This window comes from Pezoporus flaviventris, unplaced genomic scaffold (genome assembly GCF_033815535.1).
Source record: "Pezoporus flaviventris isolate CSIRO_AGI_PZ_B2104156 unplaced genomic scaffold, CSIRO_AGI_Pfla_v1 ptg000037l, whole genome shotgun sequence".
NCBI lineage: Eukaryota > Metazoa > Chordata > Aves > Psittaciformes > Psittacidae > Pezoporus > Pezoporus flaviventris.
Window position 1 is genome coordinate 14,582,351 of NW_026892585.1, and position 21,229 is coordinate 14,603,579.

Sequence of the window (21,229 nt, forward strand, 5' to 3'; positions counted from 1 at the left end):
CATTAAAAGTAGATGTACTAATTCATCACAATGGTGAAGGAAGCTATCTCTAGTCAATAGGACAGCTGGGTTTGAAAAAGTTACAGTAGGGACTGGTTTGATCTAACACCTTTAAATAATGGATCATTTTTTGAATATGATTCTGTTCTGCTTGGCAAAAATATAATTGCCTGGAAACTTGTGAGAAATGGGGAACTGCTCTGAACAATTAAGAGCACAAGAAAAATACAGAACAGATATCCAAGCAAATGCCAGAAAATCTTTGCAATATATTTAGTGATCATGTTAATTCTTACAACTGGAGAAATTTCAGATGGTTTTACAAATATCCATCAAATCTACAATGAAACAAGCAGAGGAATTGCACTGTGTGGTTGAGATTTTGTTTCTTGAGAACAATGTTTTATTGGTTCCATTTGAACATACTGAAGCATGCAAATGATCACAGGTTTGGCAAAATCTCATATGCCCAGAACCAGATGTACAGATAATTTCACAGACACACATACTTTATATGTTTGCAGAAAAATACTGTGGGAATGGGTATCTTAGAAAAATCAGATTTGTGGGTGTCTTGGATGTCTTTCCTTTTCTTCAATGAAGAATGCAGTTCTGCACTGGTTTCTAATTATATTTATTTGACTAGTGATACTTTAATTACTTTGTAGAAATTACAGATTTTGTGCCAATATGTTTGCTGTGAGTAAGTGCTGACTCCAGCAGTGAGGTGACAGTTTCTCATTGCCAAGTAGCCAGGAAATTGTTGGGGAAGTTGTCCAAAGTTCTTGCAAACGACAGCCTAATAACATCAGTTGATTCAAACACACATGGATAACAAATGGGAATGGAAGGATCAAGCCTATATAAACAACGACAGTGCTATATGAGATCCAGGATGGACACCCGGTGTAGCAAGTCTGTGCTTTGCCAGGTCATTTTGCAAAGCAAAGGCCAGAAGCTGTACCAAAATGTTCTCCTGTGAAGCTGTTGCTTGAAGCATTTGAAAATCTCAGCAGGGTGAACACCTGATCTGCTGTCTTCCCTGTAGATCATCCCTCCAGCTACCAGCAGAGCCCTGGTATGGTACATGTAGCATGACTGGCAGCATGCTGCCTTTAGCTTCCAGCCTGCAGTTGATCCCTTCATCTGACCCACATTGATGCTTCCCAGAATTTGGTTCCCATTCAAGTATTACAGTTCTTATAAAGCCCTTTGTCTTTTCCCGCTTTGGGTGGAGGTTAATATAATTCATAAAGGGAGCCAAAAGTATTTAAGTCTGTTCCTTCTCTCATGGGAGAGTGTAGAAAGAAAGACATTTCCCCAAGATGTTAAATGTAATCATGATGCTTATGAAGTGGGTAACTCCATATTTACTTATGCAGTCTCTCAGCAGGAAACAATTAACAGGTGATGCCACAGACAGCACAGCAGTAGGATGAGGGGCACCATATCACATTGTGCTAAATTGCTTCTATTTGCATAAACAACATCAGTGCTAATTTTAATAATGTATGGCATTAGTGAATTAGAACATATTGTCAAATGCAAGCAAAAGAAAATAGAGTAAATGTACTTAAATCAGGCTGAATCCATTTTCAGTCATGTTTGTTGAAGATGTATTTTAATTTCCCAGGACCTTGATGCCTGACAGGAAGTCATGTGAGTGGATTAAGAGGAGATGATAAGGACTGAAATATGAACTAGATTACTAGTTTTAACAGTATAAGAACTTTAGAAGGTAAGTTTCAATGCCAGAGTTTGTAATCCATGTTCTTGTTATGCTTGTCATGTACAAAATAAGCCTGTGCTTACTGTTACAGCTGCCCTGCTCTTTTGCTCCAAACTGCACCAGTGTGCAAGGGAAAAACACAGAATAATGGATAAACATTTCTTTCCTGATGTCAGAATTACTGAATTAATGGCTGCACATGGAGTTTATTTGATGAAACTCATCCATTTAGCAGGATTGAAAAGCTGTTAGCCAAGATACAGTCAAACTGCATAAGGCCAGTGCACAGCTAAGACCATTCAGACATTTATTTAGGAGCATATAAAGACATTTCAATGTGTCCCTTCTCTGTGAGACTCATACAGCAGGTATGATGCTGTCTTAAGTGTATGACCCTTTCCTAAATCCTACACCTGTAATTTCAAATGCGCATGTTGGTATAAATGAAGAATGATAATGATCTCCAGTATGGACAACTGTTGTGGCCCTCTGTGGCATCCAAGCCCTTGCAATGGCAAAGGATTCCCTGTCACCAGGGAATCCACACCAGCATGCGGTTTGTTCTTCAGGTTCTTTGACTGTGCACGATTCTATGATCTCTATGGTTCAGGATGACAAAGAGAGAGGAGCATCTCCTGGTGGGTTCCCAGTTGTGACAGACATTTATCTTATATGCATTGCTTTGCAGCCACCTGCTTTTTTTCTTTTGATGATAAGGAGAGCCTGGACCAGTTCTTGAAGCAAAGCCTAGTTTTTGGATAGCCAAAGTTAACACAGGCAAATCCCTGAAACTGACCAGTCTTTCACCTCTGTCTCCAAGTTTAGATCTGCTTTTAAAAAGTGCTGCAACTTTGGCTCTTAAGGTTTCCTGTGCTGCGTGCCGTGACAAGTAATAAAGCATTAAACACATACAAAATTATGAAAACATAGGGGAGAAAGTTAACTCTCAGCTGCGTTAATGTTGCAGGACAGGAAGCAAAAGTGATTCTGACTGTGCCTGGACTGTGAATCTGCTAGGAGAGAGGATTTTTTTGTGTGTGTATAGTGTTCACATTTTAAGCAGAAGGGTGTTTTTCAGCTCCAGTGCCTTGAATTCAGATGAATTCACTCCTATAAATGATAACATTCTGCAAATGAACACTCATAGCAGGATTTTTCAGAAGCCTTTGCACATGCCTTTCTTATATCTGGCTTGCTGATTTATTCACTGCAGGTAAGATGTGTGACAGTTCTCCGTGTATAAGTGTGATTGGATTTCTTCAGTCTTCAGGACAATCCCATCAGTCTCTGATATCTCTGCTGTTTCAGGCAAGTCTTTGTTATTTCATTTTCAGGCAGAGTCACTAAGTACAAGCTTACAGCGTAGCCTGTCTGGACTTCCCTGTTTTCATCCTATTTCCTTCTTGAACAGAAAGTCAAGATATACACTGAAGAAGTGAATGGTTAATTCTAGTGATTCTGGTTGTCGTTAAGTCATGACAGTTTTGTCAACTTCCTCATCTTATATGCACAAAAAATTACTTTCAGCATGGAGAATTCTTTGTTTCTGATGTAAACACTTGAGTCATTCGCTTTAAACCACTATCTTCTTGTGAGCTGTTTCTTACTGACTTTAGTCTAGATGTGTTGCCAGAGGTAATGTTTTGATCTCCATCCTACTAATCTGTTTTTGGTTTTCTGTTGTCCTGCTGGAGTGAAGAAGAGAAGAAGGTATAGCAAACCAAATGTCATTATGGTTGCAAATACTGGGTTTGGTTTTGTTGCTTGAGTTCCTGTCAAAACGGCGCATTGCACTCTGTGTCCTCAGGGCAATTGCTGATGCTGCTCTGACCTTGTTGCAGCATTTCAGAAGTCTCTCTGGCTGTGTTTCCATAAAAGAAGAACAACTTTCATTATAAGATTCCACTGAAACAAGGTTTTATTTTTCTGGTTTCCAGTCTCATGTTGCTGTGATTGTGAGTCAAATGCTCGCAGGTCTTTTGATGCGAAGCTATGAACAACATTGCTTTAAATAGCAAAGAGTTTCTTTGTATTACAACTCAGGTCTGCAGCTCACAATCAAGTAGTTGCATGGGAGCCATTTGTGCATCACCAGAAGTAGCTCATATCAAGGAGAGTTGCCTTTCCTTTTTTGTGCTGAAGGGCAGGAGTCGCCACAGAGATAGGTCTGTGTCTTGGTGTGGTAGCTCCATGCCTGGGGTGTCACTGCCATGGCATGTGAAGGCACTGACTGCCTCAGTGTGTGAATACCACCCACCTCCCTGGCATCAACGTCAGACTGTCCTGGTGTTGTGGGGAAGGGTGACATACAGGGGCAGGTAGTCATGGCAAAGCAGCAACAGAAGGATGGTGCCAGCTTGCCCTGTAACCCACAGCAGGAACGCTGCTGGACTGGCACAGGAGGCTGGTGATGCTCAAAGTTTACTATCATGTACAAAATCTTGACTGCTGGTTAAGATGTCCCTAATACACAGTTTTATAGAGGTTGGGAAAAGTATGCTGGAAAAATAGTGTAACATGCATTTCCCGTTCTGATAGTCTTAAGCATCTGCTTTTAGATGCCATTGAGTGCAACACAGATGGGCCTTTGGTTTGATCTAATAGTGGGGTTTTTTTTTCCTTTCTCTTATGGTCCATGTTGTTTGTGCCTAACTACCCTAGAGCTCTACTTCTTCGTGGAGTATTGCAAATCTGCTTAATGTTTGCAGGACTCAGAATGATGCCTCTTGAAGACAGTACTGCTGCTGGGCAGACAGAAAGGGGTGATCGCTTTAGGTGGTTCTGTTCAGCTCTTACTGGTATGTACAAGGGGAGGTGAATAAAAGCACTGGAAGAGACACATGAAAGTTTGGAAATGTGGGCACTGGTGTCATGTATCAAAGCACAATGAGAAGCTTTTCTGAAAGTATTGCTAAGTGGCTTGAAATCAGCAATACTGTAAAGTGAGAGTCTGGTTTTGTGAGATTAACAGCCCTGTTTTCTGTTCAGATAGGTTCAGATAAATTCACAGGACTACTGAGTAATTATCCACTGTTATCTGACTGAACTTCCAGTCCTAAAGATTCAGTGTATCTGGAAGGTTTGCTCAACTATGGAAACCTTTAGAGAGACATTTTAACTGCAAGAGCACACACAGCATCAGCTGATAAAATCTGCTGTTTCCAGGTCTCCAGAATCACTTAATCGGGGCACCAGTTTTTAACACTTTCCCTCTAATAGGACACTGAACTTGTTCTTGTATTTAAACCAAGGGTTATTAATGGGCTGTTATGGAGTATTAGTTTAGAACCAGTGATGCACACAACCTTACTTTGTTATAGTGAGAAAATGACATTATGTGTATTTGTAATAATCAAGAACAGCTTTAATTCCATGCCTACTACAGAAAGCACACTATGAATAATAATCTGTGCAAAGTTAATCACACTAAATTTTGTTTTAATTAAGGCAAATATCACGTCCTTGTTTAATGAAATCATATATATTACCATTAATAAATGGCTTGAATTTTCTTTTACATTTAAGCTGCTTGTAGAACAATATTATCTTACTTTTAATATGCTGGTATCTTGGAATTTTTTCCATCCTCAGTGTAGTCTGAAATGTGTAGGGTAAACAGCTGTCTGTTGAATCTTTAAATGTCATGGCACTAAAACATAGGCAAAAGTTGACTGTCCTGTTTCTTTTCACTTTTCTCCCATGGTGCTGTACCTGGCATTGATACCTGCTCAGAGCTTTGAAACACTGATATTTCTCTCTGTGTGTAGTTAAATACTCTTCAAGCTCTTGATTGCTGTAATGTAGCTAGGAGTCGCACATCTGTAAGCCCATAATGCTTGGCAAAGCAAAAATGTGGATATCTATGTGGAGCTGTAGCTGAGCTATGCGTGTCATTCTGCTCTCCCTCCTAGGCTTCATTCTTTAACTCAGTTAGGTTCTTCCTGACTTTCTTCATCAGCTTTTCTGAGTCTCACTGTCAGAAATACACCAGTCTTTCTGAGTCTTCTTTCCAGTTACCCTCCCTGCCTTCCTGTTCACCTTTATAGCCCATCCTAAAGCTGCTTGTGGAAAGCGCGTCTTTGCCATTTGCCAGAATACAAGGATGCTGGGCAAACACCCATATGGAGTAATCATCAAGAGGCACCATCAAAGGTGCAGGAGACCTTGATTTTGGAAACCACTTGTAAAACATCCATTAAGATCACTGAGACCCAGGGACACTCAGTGTCACTGATAAACCAGTTTCTATATGTGTCTGTAGCTTCAGGTATAGGGTTTGTTTCATCAAATAAAAAAATGCCAACAGTTGTTGCATTGACATTATATGGATGATTGTATTATGTATCTAAAGTATGTTTCATCTGTGTTACTTAAGATTAATATATGTTTTGTGGTAGGAAATGGATGAGCCTATATGGATTTTTAGTGTTTCAAAACAGAGGAAATTTTTGTGAGAACTTACAGAATGGCTCTAAACACGATAGTTTCTGGACTCAAGAAAGGTCTAAGTTGTATGATTCATCTTAAATGATGAAGTGGGGCATAAGTACACACCTGGTACTTATACTGCTACAGAAATAGACACTGTAGAAAGCAGGGTGATTAGAATTTTGGGTTCAGTGTTTTGGGTTTCCCAAATTCAATGCTGGAACTGTAGAGAAAGAACTGTTACTATGGAGGTGCAGCAAAAATGGTAAGGTCTGACATCTCATGAACCTTTAGGCCACCTTAAGGCACAAGCTGGGAGATGCTACTTTGTCCAAAGGTAAGACACAACCCATGAGTTGATTGGGGTCATGGTTCCAAAGGGAAAAAAGTGTTTCTCCAGACCCTGCCAAGCAGCCTGCAGTTGCAGGAGCTGCTGTCTCACATGGGAGGTGAATGTGATTCCTCCTCCTGTGTAAGGGACAGTGGGGCTTCCCTCACTCCTCATGCTGTGTGGAGCATTATTTTTGTGGGGACCTGTTGCTCCAGACCAAGCGTTTTGTAGAGGGACTTAGCAGGTATGACTTGTTAATCATTTCCCCAGAGGGAGCAGCTTACTGCTTGTACCTCCTCACTAGGACAAGAGCAGGCATTTGTCCATGATTTCTGCCTGGGTGGTGGTCTGTGACAAGATGGGCAACATGACATTACCGCTGAGTCAAGCAGTACAGACATACCTATGACGAGGGAATGTTTTTGCCCCCTGTAGCCTAAGTAAGCATGTAGATGCCAGACTTCGTGTTTGTCTTGCTGTGCCTTCTAGTCTATTTGCTTATTCCTCTTTCTTTGAACTGCCTTGAAGATTGATAGTGTAAAAAGAGTGGTGCTGGTGGGAGAGAAGCAGTCTCATTTATACATGGTGAAAGAGCTTAATGATGAGTAAGTCACCTCTGGTCCTGTGAGCTGGTGGGAGATGGTTGTGGCAGAATCAGGCTGAAGGTGGTGAGAGCTGTCTCTCTGACACACCTACCCAGATGCTTCAGTCTCTGGTGCTGTAAGTGCTTGTTCCTTACCCCCCATAAAAGCTGGTAAACTGGATCAGTGCAAGCTTTGGATAAGGCAGCTTATTGGATTCAGCGTCGCAAAGGGAAAGTGGTGGAGCCAGAGCACAGTTGCTCTCTAGGGCATTTGCAGTGTCACAGGTGTCTGGCTGTCACATCAGTTGCTTCTATTGAGCCAATGTGAGAACAACATGAACACCAAATGTGCAGGAGTGCTGCTGGTGGGAGGACAGAGCACAGGGATGGAGTGAGGCCACTTTGTAAGACATGAAGTCAGCTACACACAGATCTGCTGAAATTAGAGGCTAGAATTGCTGATTATTCACACACATGAAGAGTCTTCCCTGTGTTAACTGGCAGCCTGTGAACTTGATCTGAAGTTTGTGGCAGTGCACTATGGAGTCATGAAGATTTCAGAATATTTCTTGACATTAAGAGCTCTGAAATTCCCTTTGCTTCCATATCTTGAAATGAACATCTCCCACTGAGCTTCCTCACACTCCTCAAGAGCCATTTATTTGCTAGGGAGTGGTTTTGGTTTTTTTTTTTTCAGATAATGATGAGATTCTGTTTCTGGAGTGATGAAAATCATTTCTGTCTTTGCTCTTGTGAATTGAATATTCATTTTCAGTATCTGCTGGATTAGTAATAAGACAATAACTGCATATGATAAAAAATACAGAAATTCATAACTACATTTGCAGTAGCGTATGTATGGTATAATTTTAGAATGTGTCTTTAAACTTTCCATCAGTATGTCTAATGTTCCTGCTTGGGTGACTGTTATTTTACCTTTGATTTAAAGTAAAAATAAGATAAGATCAGAGTCATGATTTGTCATTCCAATTGGAATTGGTCATCAAGATGCTAATCAAATTACCTGTTTCTAAAGAACTGGTTTTACTAACATGCATGAATGGTTTCCAACTCTATCAGTTCTGAAACTTTGTCTGGGTTTGTGTTATCTTACCCAGCTTCAGGCACTCTGGTAGTCAGGTATCTAGCCTAGCTTAGTGATCTAGGCTGCTGCCATAATCGGTGGAGAAGGGTATGTTGCCATATGTCCCACTCTGCTAATCTCAAACCTCTGTCGTTCAAGGGATCAGATGACTGTCAGGGTGCCCATCTCTCCTCACTGAGTCTAGGTCTGGGCAAGTTTAGGGAGACATGCAAGTCTGGCACCTTGGCCACATCAGTCCCTGTAGGCCCGTGTTGCTGAGAAAAGTTACATGTCCCAGGTTCAGCAGCGGTTCTCTTGGGTCAGGAAATGCTGTCGTGATCCCATGGCATTGGTGAGCTGTTTTTTGTAGCATGTGGCTTAGGCACAGGAATAAAACGAATAAAGTCACTCAGAAAAGCCACTCAAAAGGTAGCCCTGGGCAGGGTGTAGGGGGTCTCCCTGGTAGAGTGGGCATGGAGGGAGGTATGTTTTCATTGCTTCAGCTCTGCTGCCAGTGCCCTGGGGAGTTAAGCCTCAAGATTTACCCATTTAATAGGTATAACGTCCAAGCCTGTGGCACTGATTTGGTTATTTCCGGTTGCCCCAAACTGCCTTTCTCTGTTGGCTGTATGTCCGGCTGCACTCCTGCCAGGAAGCTCAACCTTGGGGCCCCTCTGGAGCCGTAGGAGCGGGGTAAACCCGTTCCCTGAACTCGCTTCCTTCCCCTGCGGGCACCGGAGGGCACGGCGGCTCCGCAGTGACTGCCACCGGGGTCCCGCGGCTGGGCCCGGGCCCGATGCAAAGCCCTGGGGACAGAGCCCCGGGAGGTCAGGGGGTGCGGGCTGAGAGGTGCAGTGGAGGGGGGGGACACACAGCGCCAGATCTCGCCCCCTCGGTCCCTCTCGGCCCCGCCTGACCGCGGCCGCCGTGCCCCTCCCGGGGCAGGTGCTGGGGCAGGCGGAGAGGGGCGGGCGAGAGGGGGTCGGAGCCGGCGAGGCGTGATCGCCCGAAGCCCCTCCCGCCTGCGGGGAAGCCTTAAAACACCCCGGCGAAGAGCAGAGCCTCGCACTCGGGAGCCCCGACCCACGGGCGGAAAGAAGCGCCTCTCTGAGCCGAGAGCCGCTCCGCTGCAGCCGCCGCCGTGAGTGCCGCGACGGGGCGGGCTGGGGACGGACACGGGCAAGGGGATGGTAACGGGACGGGACGGGACGGGAGAGGGCCAGGGGGCGGCCCCGGGGGGAGCTGGGGAGGCCGCGCTGGTGCCGTCGTCGGGTCAGGCGCTGACAGCTGCTCTCCTCCATCCAACCCCGCCGTGCAGATGCAGGGCACTGTGAGGCTGTGGGTGTCGGTGCTGACTTTCGCCCTGTCGCTGCTGGTCTGCCTGGGGACGCTGGCAGAGGCGTACCCCTCCAAACCGGACAGCCCCGGCGAGGACGCTCCCGCAGAGGACATGGCCAGATACTACTCGGCGCTGAGGCACTACATCAACCTCATCACCAGGCAGAGGTAGGCAGAGCGGCCGGGCCAGCATCCCTCTTTCCCGCTCCCTGAGATACCGTTTTTCTTGACGAGGCTGAGGGGAGGAAAGCGGGGTGCTCCCACACACGGGTGTCTCGCCCTGCTTCCCCCACCAACACGGAGGCAGACGTGGTACACAGGCTTCCTTTAGAGAGGGGCAGCACTCGGAGTGGCCTCTGGGTCCGGAGCTGAACTTCCACCATCCACGCTGGCAGAAGGGGCAGGGGTGTCAGTGCTGCCTCTGCTCTCATAGCCCTTTATAGCCCTGGCACAGACAGGCTGGCAGGAAGGAGCACACACTGCAGGGCAGTGTGCATGAGGAGAGTCCCCCAGAAGAGGGACAACACATAACTAATCTGAGAGATGGAGAGAGTTAGGGCAGGAGGAGCAGTGTCACACTGCTGTTGCTGCCGCCGACTTTGGTGAATATCTTGATGAGGAGAAGTGCCCTTCTAGCCTTAGTGAGGAGGTGTCGTAGCCCAGATGCTTTGTGGTTTGCCAGCTACCTCATGCAGCTGTGAGTGCAACAAAAGCACTAGTACCCACAAAACCTCTCCCAGAACCACAGGCAAAAACCCCAGCCCAAGCTGAAAGAGTGTGACCTGAACTTGCCTGGCTCTAAACTGGCTTTCCAGGGATGACCGTGCTTGTTAAAGTAGGGATAAAGGCTCCATCTGAAAAAGTGCCAGTTATTATTCAGAAACTGTTTTCTTTGGGAGCATCTGTCCATTTTAGACTGTGTGATTAAACAGAAGTTTTCCCTGAGGTCCCTGAACAGTGTGTGACCCATAAGGACTTAGACATATTTATCTATTTGTTTAATATCAAAACCAGATGGGAGGTCTAAAATTAGGCTTTCATTTGTTCTTCTAGAAGTCTGAAGAATTAAATTAGAAGGGAGGCTATCATGTAACTGAGAGCTTTCCCAGCAAACCCATAACGCTGTCTGCCAGTGCACTAATAGCACAAAAGAGATGAGGAGGCTGATAGAAACACAGTTCTTCAGTTCTGAACTTTTAAAGCAGTATTCACAACTCGTTCATGTGTATGACATGCTTCTTTGTGATAGTTCTGTGCTCAGATAACTTCTTCCCAAGATTCCTGCTATAATAATCTGATCCTTGAGTTTTGCCCCTGCTGCCTATTTCCCTTGCATGTGGTGGGATGTCCAGGCTGGTCTCTCATCTCTTCTTTTGTTCCTTTCATCTCTGATTTCAAAGGTGGTTCCTCTCCAAAAGCAGTTTATATTTAAAAATATATATACAAAAATATATATATAAATATATATACAAGAGAACACCAACCTAGCAAAATGAGCCCTTCTTTCTGTATTCAACATCTGTTTCTGGTGTGTGCCCTGTATGCTTGCTTTAATGTTGACTGTGTAGCTTTTTTCCCCTAATTTCTGGGGTACAAGTACCCAGCTCAGAGACTGAGACTCTTTTATTCTTCTGTGTGGGTCTGGGTTCTGAAAGGAGCAGAAATAGTTATTGTTGCTGATGGAGAAAACAAAGCAGAATACAAATTTTGTTCTTCAGATCTTACCTAGATTTCTCACCCTCCCTCTCATATTTGAAGGGAACAGAATTGATCTGGAAGCACAAGAAAGCTGGCAGAAAACCCGCACCTCAACAGCAACACATTTCATGGCACACATTTCAAAGTTAACTGCATAGGTTAACTGAAAAAGAAAAGCTGTGCTGTTTCCACTGTGTGGGGAATTAACAGTGCAGAAATAAAGTAATTGCCACCTCCGTTTGGAAAGCTCAGTCGAGCTCCTGGAGGTTCTGTGTTCTGACAGTGGCACAGGCACTTGCAAAAAGATCAATAACTTTGACAGCATTTAGGACTGGTCCGTTTCAGATGTGCTCAAAGCTTTCTATCTTCTTACAGCTTTTTAGCTTTGACTTTTGTCCATGGTGCTGCTTGGGAGCCCTGTAACTGGGGGGATGTCCATGAGCTTGCCCTGCTTCTTGTGAGGGTCTGTGAGCAAGCCATGCTTGGCCTCTAGCCAGACCGTGTGCCTGTAGCCTGGTCACCGTGCAACTGGTAAGATGGAGCACTAAGAGCACATTGATAAGGAAGTTAATCTTTTCTTTCTCTTCAGGTTCATCTGTTTTGTCTTGTTTGATGTTTCTGTGATTATGAATAACCTTTTGGCTCATCCTCTTGCCTTCTGCTTCTGACCTAGCCAGGTATTTGAGTGTCATTCCCCTCTAACACACAGGGTCTTTACACCAGCTCCTATGAAGCTTCTTCCTTCCAGACCACCTTTTTCTTCTTCTTTTCCTTAGACCTTGTCTGTGTGGCTGCTTTGCTGCCTCTCTCCTTTGAGATCCTTCTTCAGAGCCATCTCACTCAGCTTTAGACAACTGTGCCCATTAGCTTTACGCTCCTTTGAGGTTAGCTGAGGGAAACTTGTAGAATGGAGGTCTCCAGGATGCTGTAGCTTGTTCATGAGTCTGTGGCTGTTCAGTGCTGTAGCAAAACAGTAAGGCCATTTCTCCTGGAAGTGGCTTGAACTATAGCCAGGGCAGAGAATATCTGAAAGTGTGTCTGAGTTAGGCAGTACTGATGCTCCTGCTTCATGTCAACACCCTTTAATGGAGAATGAAGCAGATTTTGAGAGCTTGTTTTTTTTAATCAGTTTTCTGAATCAGACCCATGAAATGCTTCTGGAATCCCTCACCTGCTGTTCCTGGTCTTGAACATTGATGGGATTTGACTCCCAAGACCCAAGTTCTCATAAGAAACTTTGAGACCTCACTGAAATCTGAGATACTATGTCCCTAATCAGAATAAGTATGTTTACTCTTCCATCCCTTTGACTTCAGCTTGAGTTGTGGGTTTTCAGCATGCCTGAAAAAAGACCTTGATATCTCAAGCTGATCATAAAATATAACCAGGTAATGTCACAAAGCTTGGAGCCCCATTCTTCTAAAACAGTGATGATAATTTGATAAGTTTTTCCCAAACAGCAAACAAAGGCTTTCTGTGTTCGTGTTTTCTCAGGGCTGGGCAGGGTAGACAAGGAGCAAAGCATGAAGCAGCTGGAGCAAAGATCTTCCAAGGCATTTGCTTCAGTAAGAAGACTTTGTCCATGGCCTCATTTTAGTATGTCTGTAGAGTGCTTGTTTTGCAGTGGCAAAATAACAGGGCAGACAGGAGGCTCAGGCATCTGATACAGGAAAATCAGCCAGTTGGTCACAGGCGGTGACCACCTTGTGTGCAGCTCTGCTGTGTGAGGACATCGCAGGTCCATCCAGCACCGGCAGCAGCACTGGTCTAGCCAAGGCGCAGAAGGCATTCATATAAAAGGTATCTCCCCAACACAGCTGTCTTCATGATTTGACCAAATCTCTGCACTCCGGGTGGCTGCCATCTATTTGTGATTCAGACAAAACTTTCTGAGAGGTTAGCAGGAGTTTTGCTCAAGTGTGAGCTGTTGGAGCAAGTTGTTGATTTCTTAAATCAATTTCTTTAACATAACAGCAGATTAGATTCCCCCTCAGTTGAAGTCCAGGTCACATCCATATTAATCATAGTAGGGAACCAGAAAGAAATAAATCCCTTTGTGGTGATGAAGTGCAAGGTATTTGATTCAGCATCATGCTTGATTGCGTTATTGTAATAGCATTTTACTATGTATGGCTGGTTCTTTTCAGATACCTGCTTTCAGTCAGGTATCTGACTGAATTTCTTCTTTCTAAATTTATGAGATTAAGAAATTTACTTTAGATTTCTGAAACTGATGCTTTGTCTTTCTGGAGCATAGACGGTGTACTAGAATGAATGAGGCAATGTAAAAATACAAAGAGTTGAATAAAATGATTGAAAAGTGACATGTGTTTCTAATTTTCAGGAAATTATGCCATCAACAGGTAAAACTGCTGGAGTTTTAGGTATAGTTTAGGAAGAGTTTGTTGGATTTTTTTCTGCCAAGTTTAGATCAAGTTACAAGAGAAACATCTTGATAGCAATGGATAAAATGTAAGTCCTTACTTACACCTTTGATTTTTCTGGAATTAGAATTCCCTCAAGTGGCATTCACAAAGCTGTTGTCTGTTAATGCGCCTTGTGATTCAGACTGATTACATACACAAGTTATAAATCATGATCTTAATGCTTTCTAACCAAAGGAGTGTTTGCTCCTAAGAGTTATCGCTCTTAGGCTAATGAATCCTTATAGTGATGAAATGTCTGTCAAGCCAGCTGCTCATTGTCACTTCTGTTTTCCTGGCAAAAGAGAGCCAACAACCAGGAATTGCAAATAGAAGGACATCTGCTATGTAAATAAAGGTAGCCAGTGGCATCCCATTTAATTGGAGAAGAATTCCGAATCAGAGTTTTCTTTCACACAGCCACATAGCTCCAGAGTGACGATCACCTTGGGGGTAGCTCAGTTTTTATGACCTAATGTACTATGTGTAGGGCAGCCCCAAATGTACTAGCTATCTTAAAAAATCTTGGCTGATTCCTTGGCTAATATGGCATACTGAGCTTTGTTTTCTGTTAACTTCATAGATAACGGTACCTCCTCATTTACATGTATATCCTGAGGAAGGGTACAGTAGCACCTAAACCAGTGAGAAAGTTAATAAAATGATGGAACTGGGTTTGAGGGCAAGAGTGACGTGCTCTGAGGTCACATCATGTGCAGCTTCCCTCCTCTTCATGCTCACACTGGTAATGTGCAAGGTTCTAAAGTATCCAGCAACAGCTACCAAATTGAGAAATATTTAGGTTTCTCAATGCTATAATTCAAAATGGTCATGAAAAAATACAGAAAAAAAAGAAGTACTGAAAAATGAACATTTTCTCACATGGCTAAGTCAAGTTAATCTAAAATACTTGCTGAAAAGTTGTATTATGTCTGCTCTACCAATATTTTTTTCTGAAAAAACAAAATATTGACCAATGGTTCTGGTCTTAATCTTTATTTTTAAAAACTGACATATGTCAAAATATCATTTTTTTAATCTTTCCTTAGATATGGAAAGAGATCAAGCCCAGAGACACTGATCTCAGACCTCTTGTTGAGGGAAAGCACAGAAAACATTCCTAGATCCAGGTACGTATGAAGAGTTTTTTAGTGGCATAGAGTTCTCATTTAGATTTAACAGTTTCATTTGTTATCAATAAATATGTTTCACAGGGAGAAAACATATGCCAGCAACAGATGGGTAAGCATGTCCTTAAAAGCATAAATTCCTGTTTTGTTAAGAGCTAGAACCACCCATGAATGCAATAAATGCCTTACCAGATACAATATAGTCCAAACTCCTTGTTTCCTGACTTTGGGAGCAGGCCATTCCTGCTCTTTGAGTGAAGGGAAGCATTCCCTCACATTGGTCCTATACTGGCCTTTATTACACAGAATTGTATGCTGATGCTTGATGATGATTCCTTACGTACTGTAGCCCCAAAGATGGCCCATTTCTACTTACTTGCTACTCAAACAGGTTTAGTTTTTTTCCTCCAAAGATATATAAGTGGTAAATATGTATATAGGTTAACTTATACACAAATGCATGGCTAGGACTGGTTTTTAAAAGAAGCTATTTCACATTGGGTTTGTACCTATTATTTTACAAAGGGAAGAAAGGCCTTTACATTTCCATTTGCACTCAGTTCAAAATAAGAGTGGTGTTACAAGTAACAGTGGGATTTCAAATGTACATGCTGTATTTATCTAGTTAGGTAACAATACTATAGCTATAATGTAAGATACTGTAGTAGTGACTACAGTTTACACAGATAAGGAGTATGTAAGATGTAGAGGGAGTTTTAGCTCATGGAAAAAAAATACTGGTTTCAATTTTATTCACAATCAAGCTCAGTTTAAGCCTTTACTGGTAGCCTGAAGTTTGCTGATATTATATCTACTGCAGAAATAAATGTTTTATGCAGTAGTCTCCTCAGGAGTCTACAAGCAAATGCTCTGCACTTTCATTAGCTTTGCAAAGGCTCAATTAGAGAAGTTTAAATACTGAAATGTAATAGTTTGTAGCACTGAACTTGGGGCATTGATCTTCTTACTGAAAGGTGACCAAAATCTCTACTGCCATCAAGGGAGATTGTCCATGAGATTTGCAGATCTGTGCATAGGGAGACCATTGACTTATAGTTTGATGACTAACCACAGCTGTGGGGATGCAGTTTTCTCTGCAGATGCTTATGTAAAAACTGCATGGAGTGCAGTGAAATGTATTAGACTATTTTGTGTTTGGTAATGACAAGGCAGAGCCTTCACATAATGGGAAATTTCCGCTGCCATGAATTTGAGGCAACACACAGGGTAGTACAAATTCCAATACTCTCTGTAATTTTCACCCTTTCATAAGAAAACTTTATGGTTATTATTATTGTTTCAATAATGCTATTTATAACACACCAGGGAGCAAAAACTCATGAGCAAAATAACAAACTAGTCTGCATTTAAGATGAAGAATTGATGAGAAACAGATTTTTATTTCATACCCCCTGTAACACTGTAACAGCACTTTAAACTGAGTATGGTATTTGTCATTCATCGATGACAATTATGGGAGTACTGGGAACAGTGATGTCTAGCTTCCTATCGATATGTTTTCTAGGATAAAATCCTCCATGGATTCTGAACCCCACTCCAGATTTTCCTCCATGTGTGGACATAATTAAGTCTTCTTTCTACCCAGTTCTGTTTTCATGGTACATCAGGAACTTAATTTCCTTGAGATATCTGTGCCTCTCTCTGAATTGGTTGAAATCATCCAGAGCATTTGAAAGCTGGTGGGGAAGTTAGGGGAGGCACAGTTAGGGGAGGCACAGTTAGGGGGAGTCCCACAGTTAGGGGAGTCCACAGGGATGAACTGCTGACACACAGCATGTATGCCTAGGTACAACACGGCTGCCTAAGCCTTCTTTCTGGAGAAAGCCAGGCTGAATGAATGAAAGGCACCTGCTATTGTTCTAAACTGAAATTAATGCAGTAATTGTTTTAGAAATAGTTACATATGCAGCCAGTTAATGGAGCAGATTTACGAGTAAATTCTTCAGACAAAAACTTGATATGGCATGTTTCTGATCTTGTGGAGTCGTGAGAAAACATTGAATGCTCAAAAACAGGATGTGTTCCTTCTGATACTGCCTTTTAAAAAGTTAGGTATCTAGTGTGAAATAGTTGTCTAGGCTGCCTTTGCAGCCAGTCAGAGATACGGTTATCCCCAAAATGAGCCTTCCATCCTAAAACGGGCAGGATATCAGTTGCCCCCTCAAGGTGTCAGTGTCTCTCCAAGGACTGTGGAGGCAGACTAGATGTTTAATCAAGACTAGATGTCCAGCTTTTAGATGGGAAAAACGATGGCACATGCATTTTCTCTGGTCTTTCTCCATGTTCTTTCACTTGCTGACTTTTCTTTCTGTGTAGACGTAACAGCTGTTTGCAAGCAGAGGGCCTCTGGATCAAATCTTGCTCTCAGCACCCCTTTCAATACATTTCAAATGTTTGATATTGAGCAGTGGAATACCATGATAGTATTTTAGGATGGTGGCTGTGAACATGAGTTTTGTTTGAAGGTGTTTACAGCACAACATGTTTTTTTTTGGCTCAGTGAATTCTCTTTGGAAATTGTTTACTCCTGAGCCAGAGTGAAAAATATATCTTCAAAAAAGTGATTGTATTTCAACGTGTCATAGTTTTCCAGCTGAATCTCAGTAAGTGCTACTTGGTGGCATAAAGCAGCTTTGCAGTGAATCTCAGTGGAATAAAATATGACACTAAGCAGCAATATGGAGGGGGAAGTTCTGGTCCCGAAATACAGACTTCTGGCCATACACAATGCATCTGCTTTGATGGGAATTGCTTATACCATCTACAACTGCAAATATGCATATGTATTCCTTATTGCTGCTATTATTAACATGAAAATTTTATATAGTTCTGAAAGGATTTTTCAGAAGGGGCTTTAAATGTGTTTAATGAGGTGTTTTTTTTTCATAATATATATTGCAGGTTTGAAGACCCTTCGATGTGGTGATGGGATTTTCAGCACTCCGTCAAAACTTTTCCTAGTTTTCACTTCATACAGCACACCTATGAAGCAAATCATAGCGTCATTCCCAGTGCATGCAACCATTGTACTGAATTCTGTAGAGTTTTTCCTTCATCATATTTGTATATACCTTTATTTAAATAAATTATTGTGCATTCCAAAATATAACATCCTAAATGAAAACAGTCAACTGTGTCATTGGTATAACAAAGAGTTGTTTTAAACGATTAAAACTGAATTATAATCTCCCTGCAGTCTAATGCATTGCCAACAACAATAGTGTCACAGTTATTATAGCAATTGGTGTGCAAAGTAAGAGAAAGACATCATTTATTGTGGCCTCAAACTCAGCTCAGCTGCTTGATTTATGCAAAACTTTGAAATAATTTATCATAGACTACATAATCTAGGAAAATATTGTTCCGAGAGGTGATTTTTCAGAATGACCAGACTAAAAACTTACTGAGTACTTACATTGACAAATGAATTAAGATTAATATCATTTTCAAATTACAAAGGAATAAGTCACTGCCTTATTCTGCTAACTCCTCAAAACTGGTTTGAAGCTTGGCTGTAAGCCTGAATTATGAATTTTAAATGAAACAGATGTAAGATCTTTGTTTTGGCAATTCGCAAAGCAGTAGGAAACTTCTAAAGTAATTCATAAACCAAGACAAATCTACAGCTATTTGTGCCAGCAAAAATGTGTCTAACATTGCCAAAGGCCTTGTAAAGGAGCACACTGATAAATCACAACTCTTTGCGTACCTGCAATCTGAACCTTTCTTATTTGGAGCCATTTGTGGTTTCTGTTTCAAACCCAGGAAGCTTACTTGGAACAGGGATTAGGGAAACTGTTTTCAGGTTTTCATTTTCTTTTTTTTTTTCATTGTATTTATTCCATCACTGGCCTAATGAGGGACAGACATGATCTCAAAACTCCTGTTCCAAGTAACATAATATAATAGCAGCACGTTACCCTTGTTCTTAAATGGGTTTAATTCACAGATATATATCTTGCAGTATATTGAGGATCCACACTGGGTATGACATAAATGTTGGTCCTTGGTTCCTGATATTTAGGTACAACTTCTTTTAATTAGACACTGTGACTAAACACCATATAATAAAGCACATTAAAAAGTTCCAAACTGGAAAAGAATCAGCATGAAGGTTTAATGTATTTACATCTCCTTCCTGCTTTTCAAATGTTTCCGCATGTTTCTTATCCCCAGGAGAGATGTGTCAGCACAAGTAAGTTCCAGATTTCCATAAATGCACACTGAGTACATTCACAAAGCATTACCAGGACTGGCCAGCTTTTGTGGCCACACTGTTTTCAGTAGAGCATAGCGTATTTTTCCTTTTCATAAAACACATGGGTGTTATTGGAATGGGCAGATTTTGCTCTCAGCAGTTGTATAAACCATGGCCACCCAAGACAGTAAGTGATAAAGTTCAGAGGGACTCCAGGATGGCCACAGGTGGTTGGGCTTAGCAGGTGCCCATCAACTGCCAGGCAGGACCTGCTGGGTTAGAGTCCACATAAAGTTCTGCTTTGAATAATTATTAAAATGAAAACTGGAAATTAGTGAGGTGTCTGCTATACAATATCTCCAGCTCCTGGTAGTTCCTAGAATCTCTCTATATATTAATGACCACGTAAATGATAAAGCCAGTAGATTAACTCACGTTGCTTAGCACTATCGTTACAAATCTTAGTGGAGAAAGTGTGAGTTAAAGGAGCATCAGTGAATGCTAATTGAGCTGTTCCACTCAATTACCTGAGTTTTCTTGAACTTCAAAAACACCCATCTGTGTAGAACAGCTAGAAAAATCTAAAAAATGTCAGGTTTATCATCTCATGAGCTGTCAAAACCAGAAGGAAGGCAAAGCACTCTCACAGTGTTTATCTATCCACAATGTGCTATGATTTTCTTTCTAAAATCTTCCTGTGTTCACTGGGGCAGACACAATATTGCTGTAGAAATCCAGTGCTTCCTTGTGTACTTCATATAGCAATCTTGACAGGTCAGAACATTGAAAATGGTGGATTAGCTCTCCAAACTGCAGGACAGGCTTAGAAAATGAGCTGTGCAAGGAAGATAAATGCTGGATTTTTTGGTGTAGCTTCTGCATTTTGACTTTAGGGTTAACCTTTTCATCTTTTTCTCTCTAACCATGAGAAACAGAATAAAGGCTGAAATTTATGTCAGAATGTGAAGAAATGCCAGGAAAAACAAGACATGAGAACCATGAAAGGTGATAGCATTTTCTCCTTTATTTAGTGCAGGTTTGAAATCATAAGGAATGTACATAGATAGGAGTAAAACACCTAAGAGAGTCCACTTTTACCTTTGGCAATTTCTGTAATTTACATCATGGTTATGCCCAACTTTGATTCAAACAAAGAGGGGATCTAGATGATCCCATGTGTCTTCACTTCTGAGAGATGAAATTCTCCTTATCCTTTTCTCTCTCCATCCCTAGAAGCCTAATCCATTGCAATGCTTTCAGCTCTGAAAGTCTTCTGTGCCAAAAGGCACAAATACCCCAGTCCTCCTCTGATGGCTATTTCACTTCTTCCTGCCCATGGAGTGAAACGTCCCTGCGACTGGTGTTTGACCCAACTGGGTCACCTGGTTGCCCACTGCCCTCCTCCTGTCCTGCTGCTCCCCCCCTTCTCTGGCAAAGGGGAAAAGAACCATCTGTCAAGCTGAATTTTCCTCACTTGTCATTTGAGAGGTGGAAACCCTGCCCCGGTAGCAAGAAGGCATGGACAGCCTTCTGCAAGGCAGGGCAGCTTTGCTCTGCCAGACCATCCTGAACACAGGGGATCACGGTGTCTTTGCTCTTGGCGGGGGGTTGTAACCAGATGATCTTTAAGGTCCATTCCAACCCAAACTCCTGTGATTCTGTGACTATGACTGATCAGGAAGGAGAAGACATCCCCATTGCGACCTCCACCATCACCTGCCAGAAGACACAGGGAAGCAGGGAGGTGCTGGTGGTATAGAACTGGAGAGTATGTGCTAGTGATCTTAACAAATGTCCTGGCCCAGATCAGACCCTGGAGGCTGCAGCACTGGTTGCCACAGGCAGGCAGCTGCTCTTCGTCACGGGTATGAGAAGGGAAGCAGGGGACCCACTACAGAGCCCCAGTGCTTGTGTTACCAGCTGGTAACCATTAGCCACTGAAAGTCAACAAAACACTTTAAAGCAAAATCCAGCAGAAGATAGGCCAGAATTTGTTGTGACAGGGACTCTATTTATCCTGTGAATTTTCCCTGGGAATATTTCTGAAGTCAGAAGAAGAGAAAGAGCAGAATACCAGGAATGAGCGGCCATGGCTTTGTAATGCAAAAATCAAGAGGAGAACATGCCTCCTTTGCATTTCCAAGCTGAACTATTGTAAGATGTGGGTGCTCTTCATTTTCCTTTGTGCAGATGCTTTATAACACCCCCTCAATTTTCCCCAAAAACTCTTCAGATTAAAAAAACCACAACAAAACCCTGGTAAGAA

The 21,229-nt window shown here is 42.3% G+C and overlaps 1 protein-coding gene across 2 annotated transcripts; it reads left to right on the top strand.

Annotated features, from left to right (window-relative positions):
- The first annotated feature begins 9,099 nt into the window (after nucleotides 1-9,099).
- Nucleotides 9,100-17,891, top strand: NPY (neuropeptide Y). 2 transcript variants are annotated; one of them, XM_061464791.1, is made up of 4 exons: nucleotides 9,100-9,296; nucleotides 9,474-9,661; nucleotides 14,664-14,744; nucleotides 14,829-14,895. In XM_061464791.1, exons 2-4 carry the CDS (start codon nucleotides 9,474-9,476, stop codon nucleotides 14,878-14,880), a joined length of 321 nt encoding a protein of 106 aa, XP_061320775.1. In that variant the 5' UTR covers nucleotides 9,100-9,296; the 3' UTR covers nucleotides 14,881-14,895. The 2 variants fall into 2 exon arrangements, with proteins under 2 accessions (XP_061320775.1, XP_061320776.1); XM_061464792.1 differs by lacking the exon at nucleotides 14,829-14,895 and adding an exon at nucleotides 17,667-17,891 and having other exon boundaries at nucleotides 9,105-9,296.
- Nucleotides 17,892-21,229: the final 3,338 nt, after the last annotated feature.

Coding starts and splice junctions, on each gene's coding strand:
- NPY (XM_061464791.1), top strand. CDS start 9,474: ATGCAGGGCACTGTGAGGCTGTGGGTGTCGGTGCTGACTTTCGCCCTG. Junction 9,662..14,663: donor AACCTCATCACCAGGCAGAG/GTAGGCAGAGCG, acceptor ATCTTTCCTTAG/ATATGGAAAGAGATCAAGCC. Junction 14,745..14,828: donor GAAAACATTCCTAGATCCAG/GTACGTATGAAG, acceptor TATGTTTCACAG/GGAGAAAACATATGCCAGCA.